Source organism: Meleagris gallopavo, chromosome 1 (assembly GCF_000146605.3).
Source record: "Meleagris gallopavo isolate NT-WF06-2002-E0010 breed Aviagen turkey brand Nicholas breeding stock chromosome 1, Turkey_5.1, whole genome shotgun sequence".
Taxonomy (NCBI): Eukaryota; Metazoa; Chordata; class Aves; order Galliformes; family Phasianidae; genus Meleagris; species Meleagris gallopavo.
Window position 1 is genome coordinate 171893808 of NC_015011.2, and position 13043 is coordinate 171906850.

A 13043-nucleotide genomic window follows, 5' to 3' on the forward strand; every position below is an offset into this window, starting at 1 on the left:
ACAAATTGTAGAGTTCAAGCAAGAGGCAGTGCTGTTCTGCGGTGTGTTCTGGTTTGCTTTTTTTATGTTTTATTCCAGTCTGAAAAAACATTGGTTTGTGATTTGGATTCCACAAATACCAAAGCACTTTCTGGTAGTATTCAGAAATTTGTTAGAGAAGTGAGCAGGGATGAACAATTGCACGTCTTCACAAAAACCATTCTTTCAGGTCAGATTTTTACCACAGACTTTTAGTTACACAGAACAGGCTGATTTGTGACTGAGATCTCTTTGCAGAAAAAGATCACTATAATAAATAGGACCAGCTGAAAAGCTGCTTGTGGAGCTCAGGCTCAGTTTAGTTAGGATGAGCCTGGAGTAAACTGTGCCAGCAAAAACAGTGCTATGGACAGTAATCTTATATACTGACAGACTATATTCATATAAATAAAAAGCAACTCAGAAAGCAGTCAACACTTGGTTGTTATCTCTGGAACAGGTTGCCCAAGGAGGTTGTGGATGCCCCATCCCTGGAGGCATTCAAGGCCAGGCTGGATGTGGCTCTGGGCAGCCTGGTCTGGTGGTTGGCGACCCTGCAAATAGCAGGGGGTTGAAACTCAATGATCTTTGAGGTCCTTTTCAACCCAGGCCATTCTATGATTCTGTGATTCTATGATTCTGTGATCTTGTCACAGGAACACTGCTCAGAAAGGTGATACTAGCCACTATCTTCACTGGAGTTCCTTGAGTGAAAAAAAAATATCTTCCCTTCAAGAAATTAAACCTGTGTAGATCCCATTCTTACTTATGCAAAGTACTCTAGAAAAACTACTTCAGTTATAGCTGGGTTTGCTATGACTGGGTAAGGAATACTTGGCTAATACACTGTACAGCTAGAAGCACAGTAGAAACCATTGTCTTATAAACAAAACATTTCTTTTCAGAGCTGGCTCTTCTTTTTCTCACAAGGGCAGGATGTTTTCATGTTTTTTGAAATGTAAAGTTTAATTTAGGCAGACTTTGAGTCTTCTGTAGGTTACTCCAAAACCTAGTACTAGGCTTTCAAAAGGTCTTTGCTGTCCTGGTGAATGTGCTGTATTGCATGTCATGATTATCATGTATTTATTGCATGTTTTTAATGGATCTCTTTAAAGAGGTTGAGAAAAGTCCGTTTTCTTACATTAGACACCCAAGTGTGACATATCAGCCAGACAAGCCCTACACCTGCTTCATTTTCTGTTTTTCTGTCCATGGCATAGCTGATCCTCTGAAAAGTAGTGCTAGTAAAGGCATCTGGATAAGCAAGCAAGTGCTGGGTGAGGAGGGAGCACTGCAAACTAGAAGCAACTGGTTTGATCCTGCCCAAATTCTGCTAAATGCAATTCCAAGGGTAATAGTTATTTTTTATCAGTATGTCCAGAATTCTAGTCATGATCTCCAAAGCACGCAGAGATTTCCATGCTATGAAATATCTTAAAGTAGTTTTTGTTCTTAATTAATGCTTTAATCGTTCAAAAGTACAGCTAAGTTACTGTAATTTTGTTTTTGTATCCCAGTCAGAAAAGCGTGGTTCAAACATAGTGCTTCTTCATTGGGAATACAGAGCGTGACCAAAAACTTGCTAATTTTAAGTTACATAGTCTCTGATTATCCAACATAATAAGTAGTGATACTTTCGTATGTCAAGGAATGTTGGCATGTGCTCAGTTCCCAAAATCAATAAGACATTGGCATAATAGGTGCTTAAAGTTCTTTGTGGCCGTAAAACCCTAATTGGTCAAAATCAGTTTGGAGAAACCTTACTTCATTTACTTCATTAACTATGATCATGATAAGGATTTAATTATTTTTATTTTTTTATTATTATTTTATTTATTTATTTTATTTATTTTTTTTTTTTTGTAAAATCTCTGCTGTTGCAGACCTCAGCTATGCTTAAAACTGTTGAAAGGCAAAAAACAGATGCTCTGACAAGCAAGGAAGAAAAGCACACACTGAGGTATGTTCTTGTTTATATTTCTTCTTTTTCTGCTTTACTTTTTAACTAAATATGGGTTTTTTTTGAATAGTGCAACTCTCTGTTCATGTTAAATGTAACTAAACACAATCCTATGATAACATACTATTCTTAACATCATTTTTGATACTGCTTTTCAATCAGTTTTGCTTAATGCTAAGCATGTTGCATGATTGGAAATACACATGCTTTAAGCAGCCTTTTTGAAATCTACCATCTCTCTGTTCTCCCATCTCAACCTGTGCTGTTAAAAAGGATCTTCTCTTTTACTGTGGAGATGGGGCCCCTTTGGTCCATTAAGAGCAATTCATTTAAATAATTGCTTAGCTTGATACTTTTTAGTGAGTAGAGATTGTAAGGATTTTTAGAATGATAATGTGAGTGATTTTAGATCATAGAATCACTGAATATCCCAAGTTGGAAGGGACCCATTGAGTCCAACTCCTAGCTGGCAACACAGAAAGTCTTCATTGTTCAGCATATTTCTGTTTAATTACATGGGTTAGAAATTTAAATGTGAGAAGAGCCCACCTGTTCTGAACTACAGAGAAATAAAATTAATTTCTGATTGTAGTGCTTGTGAGGTTGCTTGAAATTGGAGATGTGTTTTTTAACTGAAACAAAAACGTTAGTAATATAATGTAGAAAGAATATAGGGAGTCACAAAATTTGGGTTGAATCCAGTATCCTGCCTCCAGTTGCAATAAGTAGATGCCTACAAAAGGGCAGGCAGATAAAATGTTTGCTTTTGGAACTCTCCCAAGTATTTGGAGACTTTCTGAGCTAATACGGTTTCTATGCGTTCAGTATCTCACAATAAATACTCTTCCATGAATCCACTTACCTATATTATTAATACTAGCATCCATAATACGTACTAGGAACATCTACAAATGTAATGAGTAATTTATAAACAGGAAATGTGTACACATATTTGCTTACCTGCTTTATCCTTTCACTCCGTGTAAGCACCAAATAACAGGATTTCAAAAATCGGGATGCTGCAGAGGAGGATTTTAACAGAATATGACTTAATGTCTCTAACTGAAGTTTCCCAGTACACAAAAAGTCCATCGTATTTTCTCCCCATGTCCCATTGTGGAGAGGGTGTGAGAGAGTAGTATGGTGGAGTGTAGCTGCACGTCATTGTTAAACCACTTGTCTCACAAAATAGGTATTGTAACAAAATACCCCTTTCTACCAACTTCACCTCAAAGGATTTTTTTTTTAGTTGTCCTTAGTAGCAAAAGACCTGATTCTCAAAGCATTGGCTTTTATAACCAGCATCTTACAATTTTCACCTCAAATTTTGGTGTTGGTAGACAACATAGAGTAAGAATGAGACTTTGGTATCGTTTGTATTTTAAATACTAGATACAGGCAAATGTCCCTCGATCATGACAAACTTATCACAGCCACTGTTTTGTTACTTCCTTTTAGTTATGTTTTGATTTACTACCTGAAGGTTGTTCATTCAAGCTGACATTAATGAGAAACAATTTCACTCAAGTTAAGAGAAGACCTGTGTGATTGAAAATCAATTGGTCTTGAGAATAATTTGATTTTTTTTCTGTCCAGAATTGTTCTGTTAGCCTTTCAAAAATTACCTGCAGTAACTGCATTTGAAACCATACTATAAAACAATGCTTAATGTTTGTTTTAACCTTAGGTATAGATACAGGAAGCCCAACTCATCTATTAAAAAACACTGTACCATTTTTGTGTCATAATTACGAACACTAAATTCTGTTGCATTCCTGTTCCTGGTTATCTAAACACAGAGGACAAGTTCAGTAGAGATCCTTTTCTGTGTTATTTCACGGCGTACCAAAAAAATAGACTAGCTGACAGCTGGGGAAAAAAAGCATGGATGTCTTGATGACTCGTGTCTCTGATGTAGTCTGAGGAGCCAATTTAATGTCATTCTGAGCCGTCACTGCTGTACTGAGGCATATAGCAGGGCTTATTAGCAGTTTCAGCACTGCACTTGCTGCAACTACTTAGTTATTAGTTTGCATCTGGCGTAGGTCCAGCTGTGTGCAGAATTCCACACAGACATACGCTGCCTGCTTGGTCCAGTTCTGCAGTGGTTCTTTGACTGTAAGTAATCTGAATGACCAGTTGGTGACTTCACAAACTGAGGCCTATGGTTCTGATCATCCAAGTTCTGAATGGATGCAGCTCCATATTCCTGTGGGACCAGCTCTCCCCTTATGTGGATGCATCAATCTCAAGAAAACTAAGGAGTCTTAGGGAGAGCTTTGCTGGCTGTTTGCCCAGAGATTTGAAGCTTGTGCAGATCATGTCATCACGACTCCTACCACATAACAGAACATTTCTCTGGCTGTCATGAATGTAAAGATATGATTCTGTGACATATTTTCCTTCAGAATGCTTATTATTTGAGAGAGACACTGAAACTCTTTGGGCAATTAGGGCAATATACAGTGCTGTCTGCCTGGTGCAGTGATGAACAGGGAGAGAAAAAAGATACTTTGTGGAAGTGTAGAGATGCTGCTTGATGGTAAGAATGAGCCTTCCAGTTTGTGAAATCACCATTTCCCCCTAGGAGATTTGTTTACATTCTCACTGACTTCTCTTAGATCAGATGAGAACAGCTCCAGTAGGCTTCATGTAGGTGGTTTATGCATCCATGATGAGTACCACTTCAGAAGTCAGCTAACAGCATTTCATATGTAAGATCTCCAGAGAATGATCAACAGACTGACACACCTGCAGAGAGCTGAAACTGCGCCTCCATGGAGTGGTTTTCCATTTCTTGTCCGGGATTATGTAACTGATGAAGATGTCTCATTAGCTTTCTCTTTGTGCAAGCGTTTAGTATTCTGTTCATGTTCTTTGAATGCCATCAATTAGATAACAGGAAGCAGTCAGGAATCATGAGATGAGGATTGTTTTAGAATGCAGAATAATTAAATGCTCTGCTAGCCCTCCAACCTAGAAATATACTTCTTTTTCCTCTCAGGGTTATTAATTCACCATAATAATCAGTTATGTTAATATAAAAAGCATGCAAATTTTTAGCTTACAGGAAATGTGACATTTGATGACTAACTTCATCCATTTTATTTCAGAGGGAGATGCAGCGTTCCGCAACGTCTGAAGATGGTTAATCCCCAAATTAAAAAGACTGCAGGAGTGATGCAGCTTCCAAAACTAAAACCCTGATTTAATATACTTTTTTTTTTTAACTGAAAATTTCTGAATTGAAAATGAATGTGTTTATGCTTTATTACACCAAACCCAGACCAGCACATCTTGTTGGCAGCCATTGTGTCAGTTCCACTTTGCCTGATGGAATTGTTCTTATAGTTGCCATTTTTGTTCTGGTGATCTCTGACTCTTTTTGTTTTGGTTCTCATCACTTATTCTGGGTATCTGGGAGCTGGGATCTTTGGAGAACATTTAGTCAATCTGGTGGAACTGGTAGGTAGTACTGTTGAGTCTGTATGATTTTTGACATCTCAATCAAGGAAAAATGAATGCAGAGTGATATAACCTGAAATGTAATCTCTCTACCTAAAAAGTAAATCTCTGCAGTAATTCCATCCAAGAGCATCTGGTATAGCAGCTAAGAAAATATCCAAGTAGTCTGATGTTGGTACAGCTGAATGTGCCTTTCATTTCACTCTTAAGAAGACCAGCACATAGCCAGTACCTTACAATAGAGTTCCTTTCCAACATAAAGTTATTTTTTTTCCATTACTCCAGCAGAGGGACAAAACACCCCCAACTTTTTAAAAAGTTGGCTTGCTGTAAAACCTTTTGTTTGCGTGTTTTAGAAGCACACTGTCATGTCTAGCTATTATAGGCACTGGATACAGAAAGAAATGAAAGAAAAAGTCAGCGTTTTTAATCAAGGATACTTCAGAACGTGTCTTGTGAGGGGAGAATGTTTCTTTTAAACATTACATACACATTACATTTCCTGATATTGGTATGTTGCTATTTGCAGTTTGAATTCTCCTGTGGATGTTTTTATCCACAGTCTTGGTTCCATAAAAATCTTTATGTATTGTTCAGTGGTGCTGATCCATATATATTTACGGCCCAAAATAGTGCCAGTCTTTAAAATAATCTCTTCAGTGAACAGTAGGACTACTTCGTCTTTTCATTCTTAAGAATGCAATTGTTGTAGTTTCATTACCTACAGCATTTTAGTCATTAAGCTTTGACAGAATTCTTTTAAGTAGCAACAGAAAAAATGTTTTGGTAATGAAGCTTCAAGGTTCTGGGTTACATCATAAAAGCTCTTGGCAAAGCAAATATGATTGATTAACTGCCCTTTATTATTTTTAAGAGCATCCCTAGCTCTTTGCAGTATCTGGTAAAGCTTTTTGCCTCTTTAAGAGCAGGACAAATAGTTCCTTATTACTGGCAGCATTAAAGCGAGGCTGTAATTAAACTCTTACCAAAAGATCAATGATGCCATTATAAGATCCAGGGAAAGAAGACCTACAATATTGTACAGCATATTCTGTATGCAGAACTCGTTTTTCTCTTACATAGTATGGGATTTATTACAGATATTTCTAATGTTACTCTGATGCACCTGGTATAATTCTGTCCTAAGCTGGCTGATCTGCATAGCACAGCTGATGAGGGTTCCTGTTCCTGTTTTTACATGGAAAGCTTCCAGATTTTATTTGTCACTGGGGAGAGAGAGAAAAAATCACCATAATGGTTCTGTTGGCATAAAAGACAAGGACATCTGCAGTAGCAAAGAATATCCAGTTCTTGGATTCATGCAGCAGACATTACTGCTATGTCTAAATCAAATGTTAGTCAATGTAGTTGACTGTAGTCCTTGTAACATTTCACAGGAATTGGAAACTTTGCACCAGGATGACACAACAGCAATTGTTCACAGCTGGAGAGTTAATTACTTACCTCATGGCTAGTTCTTGCTGAGATAACAATTCTGAAGCTTAAAAAGAGGCATTTGTTGATATCGTTGGTGCAATAATGACCTGAGGAGAGGAGCAGACTCTGTCCTCTTAGTCCCTATTTCAGCATGCCAGGAGCAAGATCAGGATTTGAAACTCAGCAGTATGGTAATTAAGCCCTGAAACATGTGTTTCACTCTTCTAATTATGTGTCCAGCTGTAGCATTTGCTTTGCAAAGTGGTTATAGTTCTCTTTACTGTAGAAATTACTTGGCACTTCATTTCCCTCCTGACTTTCTGAAAATAAGGGCAGGCTGATGACTTTGATGAGTAGAGTTTCTTTGCTACAGCAGAAAGTGTTTTGTTGTATCTTTGGACCTGAATAAAATGTTTACACTGTTAGTTAGTTAGTTTGTTTGTTTTCTAAGAGCTTTTGGAAACCATGTAGTAGTTTTTAGGTAGTTGTGTTGCGTTTTGGAGGTGGACATTTGTTTTGAAATACCTGGATTTATCTTTTATGTACTTTTCTCATTATTATGCTGTACTGTGAAATGGTTCATGTTTGCACTTGTAACAACGAACAGTTCTGTATCTTTACACAGTATCTTCTACGTGAAAGATTTCAGCACGTTTTGGAGTCATTAATCCTTCAATGCACAGTATGTACCATTATTCTCATTTTAGGGCTAGGAGACTGAATTTAAAGTGAACAGGAGTCTAGAGAAGTCTGTTTTTTTCCCCTGTTTTCTTGACAGGGTCACCTTTGTTAGTTTTGCTAAGCTACTGTAAGGTTAGTTTTATCTCTGTGCAATGTGTTCTAAACAATGAATGAATCCGAATACAAAAATGGAAAATTGAATTGCTGATAGTTGTGGTCAGTGAGTGAATGGAACTAAATGTCAGAGGAAGATAGGATTAGAGGTGAAGGTTTTAATCTGGCCAAACTTTTTGCTGCAGTACAGAACGTAATTGGAATTTGGGTGTACTGGTTGTAAAGTGTCTATAATAAATGGACCAAGAAATTTGATCTCCTAACTCTAGGGACTTGAGAGCACACTTCCCTTACGTGGTTGCTCCTTATGTGTAACTCCACTGATTTCAGCAAGTGGTGACTTTGAAGTAACTGTGGCATTTGAAGTGTTGAAGCTTACTGTTGCTGGAAAATATGAATTAAAAACTCAAATGCTGCTAAGCAAACATTATTTCCCAAACAACCATTCAAATTTTTTAATTCTCATGATGTACGTGGTATTAAACCATGATTTTTGTTTGCAGTAAATCAGTATAGCAGCATGGTCTTCCTCTATGGCAGAATGAAATGAAAGTGTTTACTGGATAGACATTGAATGTGTGGCTGAGTATTAAGTAATTAGGCAGCATAACCACAGACTCCAGAGAACTTGGGTGATGAGTTTCCTCATACTCAGGATATCATTAACAGTGTTTTATTGCTTAAATATTTTGTTTAATGAGTTCCTCATATAGATAACTGAGTAGATGGCGCAGTTCACAGCTTCCCTGGTTCCTATGATACTTCATTTCCTCTGGTAATATCTACTGGTGATTTCTACTGGTACAGATGAGATACACTACTTCTTAATACATTTCCAGTAGTGGAAGATGCTGCACAGGCATTATTAGAAATGTGATATGGACATAACAACTAACCAATAAATAAATAATGAAATGAGCCCCTATGCTATTAAGCTTCTGCTCTTACCACCAGATTGGTGTCAAACATAAACAGTGACTTGAAATAACTGGTTGGAAGCAAAGTAAACTGCATGGATGAAAATCACATCTAATTGCAACAGTTTTATCACTTCACAAGCAAGTGTCACACAAATGGCAGACATCTCTAGATCAGATAATGAGGCTTTTCAAAGGTGGCAATATGTTCTAGTTTAATCCTTTCATCCAAGGATACAAACATTTTATGTGGTTCCTTACAGGTTACAACCTGGAAACCAGTCCTCCTGGACTACATTTGTCTGTCCTGTAAACAACTAAGAACCAAACAGAGCTCAGATGACTATCTCCTCTCTATGGGAGCAGCGTGCAGATTGAAACAGGCTTTCTACATGCTTCTTTGTGCACACTGATACATCGCTCCACAGAAGAGGCTCGCTCAGGCCACCCTGTCCTTTCAGGACTGAGAGAGAACACAGTACTGACTTGATGCAGACACTATATGCACCTAGCTAGGGGATGCTAATCAGCTGCTTGTGCTTTTGGGGTATCTGGGCAGTTTGTAACAGAGATAGAGCTAGGCTCCCAGGTGTAGGTGTGGTTTCTTCTCCTTTTGTATCCACAATTGCTCTGGTGCCATGGGCTGGTCTCGTGGCATTTGAGAATCTCCACTACCCCATCAGGATTTGGGGAAGCATAACCTCTCTCACTGTAAGCAAAGAGCAAGTTCAAATCCACCTGGATTTGAGACTGAATGTGTACAAGACAATGGGGCTGGATAGCATGCATCCCAGTGTTCTGAAGTTGCTGGCTGATATACTAGTCGAGCCACCCTCCATCATATTCAAAAAGTCAGAGCTGTCAGGTGAAGTCCTTGGTGACTGGAAAAAGGGAAATGTCATGCCTATGTTTAAGAAAAGGAGAAAGAAAAATCTGGGAAACTACAGACTAGTGAGGCTCATATCTGTGCCTGATAAGATCATAGAGCCGATACTCTTGGGAACTATGCAAGATGAGGTGATCAGTGACAGGCAGCACAACTTCACTAAGGGTAGATTGTGCCTGACCAATGTAGTGGCCTTCTACAGTGGAGTGATGGCATCAGTAAACAAAAGAAGGGCAACTGATGTCATCTACCTGGACTTGTCCAAGGCCTTTGACGTGGTCCCACATCGCATTCTTTTCTCTGAGTTGGAAAGGGTGAACTGTTAAGTGGATAAGGAATTGGGTGAATGGTCACAGCCAGAGTCTTGTAGTCAATGACTCTCTACCTAGGTGGAGGCCAGTGATAAGGGATGTCCCCAAGGGTCTGTCTTGCGACTGGTGCTCCTCAACATCTTTATCAATGACATAGATGATGGGATGACTGACTTAGGAATGGATTGACTTTTTATATGCTCTAGTAGTGATAGGACAAGGGCGAATGGCTTTAAACTAAAATGGGAGATTCAGATTGGCTATTAGGAGGAAAATCTTTATTCAGAGGGTGGTGAGGCACTGGCACAGGCTGCCCAGAGAAGTTGTGGATGCCCCATCCCTGGAGACAGTGGATGGGCCCAGGGCAGTATGATTTGGTGGGTGGCAACCAGTCAACAGTAGGGAGTTGGAACTGGATGGGCTTTAACGTTCCAATCCAAGCTATTCTGTGTTTTTGTGGTTTAATATCAGTGGGTTCCTTGGTGCAGTCTTTATCTTGCAGATGAAGATGAACTTAATTTCTGGGCTGGTAGAGTTTCTACACACTGGGACCCATGTAACTTTTTCACCCCTTTTATTTTATCTGGTTCAAGACAACCTTGCTTCAGCATCCCAGCTCTACAATGAGCAGGACAGTATGTTTCTGGTGCTGGAAAGTGATGTGAAGATAAATACACCAGTGGTGAAAGCAAGCTCACTGATAAAAATGCAGTGAGCCTAGACAAGCCTAACCTAACTCAAATGAGTGTTTTCTTTTATCTTACAATGAAGAAGGATGACATTTCAGCCATGTTGTTGCAGACTCTTAACAGCTTTAGCTGCCATGTCTGATTGAAAATAACTATTGGTGAATATCCATGTCATGTTATTCTCCAGTGAGCACAACCCAGCAGTGCCACTCCAGTTTTTGAGGGAAAAACTCAACGATGGAAAGAGGAAGACTCTTCTATGAGGTGTGGCTGGGCACATTCTTTGTTTCCCACTGCTCTGCACCGCAGCACCAGCTGCCTCCTGCAGCAATCCAAGCCATCTCACCAAACGTCTCACCAAACACGTATCTCTTGGAGAATCTGCTCAGGAATTATGTGGTTTGACTGAGCTCTGTAGGCTGGGGAGCAGAGAAGTCATGCACAGCTGAAGAGTTATTTTGGGGAGATGGATGAAGCAACAAGGGTGTGCCCCTTGACTCATTGCATGCTGGTTAGGAATAGAATACTGATATGTCCTGAAAGAAAGAGAAGGAGGAAATACAAACTTGGGAATTGTGTGACCCAGCCCAGTGCTTAGAAGTCAAGCATCTGTGTCTGAGCTAATCCCTGTATGCTCCATGTGTAGACAATGGAAAGAAATAGAAATCTTGAGAGAGAAGCTTCTCATGTTCTAACAGTGAAGATTAAAATGGATCAGAGGGCCCATGAATTTCTCTCCACAGACTAGAAAGAAAATCTAGGACAGCAAATTCACGATAACCTGCAGGATGTAGGTATGTAGGTTGAATCCTGTTGAAAACATTTTTATTTTTCTTGATCTGGCTGGGGATCCCTAACATCAGTAGAGTGTTTGAGCTAAGAAGAAATACCAAGCTGCAGTGTGACTCTTCTTTAGGTTGATCTTTTCAGCTCATAACGGGTCCTGTTCTTCAAACCCTGTATTTACAGTGTCAGGTGATCTATTCTCAAGTTACATTGGCACTTACAAGGACAAATTGCCTCATTTTTTCTTTCTTCTGAAGAGATTTGGCAAGCTTTCTGTTCTTTGGAAATGAAAACAGCAAATATGTGCATTATTCTAAAAAGCCCCTCTAAAATATATGGAACCCCAGGACACAGGTAGGGAAGTACAGCCCATAGATCAATGAGCTACAGACCTCAGAAGAAATGTGATGTAATCATTTGGTAGGAATCAATAATGTAGAGATCAATATTTTTTGTGTGTTCCTGTCTCTTAAAAAGCTGAGCTAGGAATTTACTAATGACGAGTGAGATTATTGGCTGAGCAAAGTTGTTCTTGAAGGATTAAAATAGTTTGCAAGTCCTGCCAGGCCTGCAATGGCTGGCAGCATAACTTCATTAGTATAATGTATTTCTGGGCCAAGGAAAATTTGTCCAAATACACTTAAAGTGTTTGGATGAAATCATCTGCCATCAGAAGTCATTTGTCTCTTCCGTAGGCCAAGCCTTTCGTCTCTCATTGGCACACGAGCAGAAGAAACAAATGCCACTCCTGTGCTGTCAGATACAAATTACAGAATGGTTGAAGTTGTCAGGGACTTCTGGAGGCCACCTGGCCCAACCCTGCCCCAGCAGGGACACCACAGCAGGGTACCTGGGACCACGTCCAGGCAGCTCTGGGAGATCCCCAAGGAGGAGCCCCCACAGCCTCTAACAGCCTGTGCCAGTGCTCCATACAAGGCAGAAGTGTTCCTGGTGTTCAGAGAGAACCTCCTGTGCTCCACTTTGTGCTCAAAGTCTCTGGTCCTGACCCTGGAGAAAGCCCCACAGCGCTGGGGACCCAGTGACCAGCACTGCCTCAGTCGTGGAGGACTCCAGCTGCTGCCTGTCCTGTCAGATTTGCTCTTGTTGATAACAATGACACAAATAACAGATCCCTAAAATGCAGGAGTGATTTACTTTAAGCACTTTAGCACCTGCTGTTACTCATTAAGGGATTACCATGCCCCAGATTGTTACAGCTGCCCAACGCCGATGATTTCAGCACGCAGCACATTCCTACCAGTTCCCTTCTAATGGATGCTTGCCCTTGTGTTCTGTGCTATCTGCAGCATGTGATTTCTCACCGTAACATTTCATAGCACCACAAACTGATTCCTTCATCCTGTCACATTAAAGCTGGTCACCTGCAAGCCTGAGTCACAGGAGAGCTCAGCTGTTTTGTGCTGGCCTGGTGGCTTCCTGGCACCATCTGTTGCCTGATGCTGGCGCTGGTCGCTGCTGTGCCCTGCTGAAGCTGCCTCTCCTCCTCCCCTGTCTAACCAGCAAAGCATTAACCAGAAATGCCTTGAATTGTACTGTTTGATACAGCTCTGTGGACTACTTGTCTGGTCAAGGAATGAACATCAAGGAACAGTAGTAAGTGCCCACGGCATTTACCAAGGATGAAATAAGGAGACGTCTGCGCCTGAAAACCAGAACATTGGAAAAAGAACACACAGATGCTCCAGAGGACAGACAGCATCCTGCTTCCTTCCCAGCCAAAGCTCTGGTGAAGTGCAAAATAACATTAGAAAAAAAAAA

The 13043-nt window shown here is 40.0% G+C and overlaps 1 protein-coding gene across 1 annotated transcript in view; it reads left to right on the top strand.

Moving 5' to 3' along the window:
- Positions 1-8600, top strand: part of CCDC169 (coiled-coil domain containing 169) — a gene marked incomplete at its 5' end in the record, with an annotated part of 28572 nt that extends 19972 nt beyond the window's left edge. Inside the window, 2 exons of the mRNA XM_010728944.3 lie at positions 1902-1978; positions 5092-8600. Coding sequence (XP_010727246.2) covers positions 1902-1978; positions 5092-5185 — 171 coding nt within the window. The remainder of the gene's footprint in view (positions 1-1901; positions 1979-5091) is intronic.
- Positions 8601-13043: the final 4443 nt, after the last annotated feature.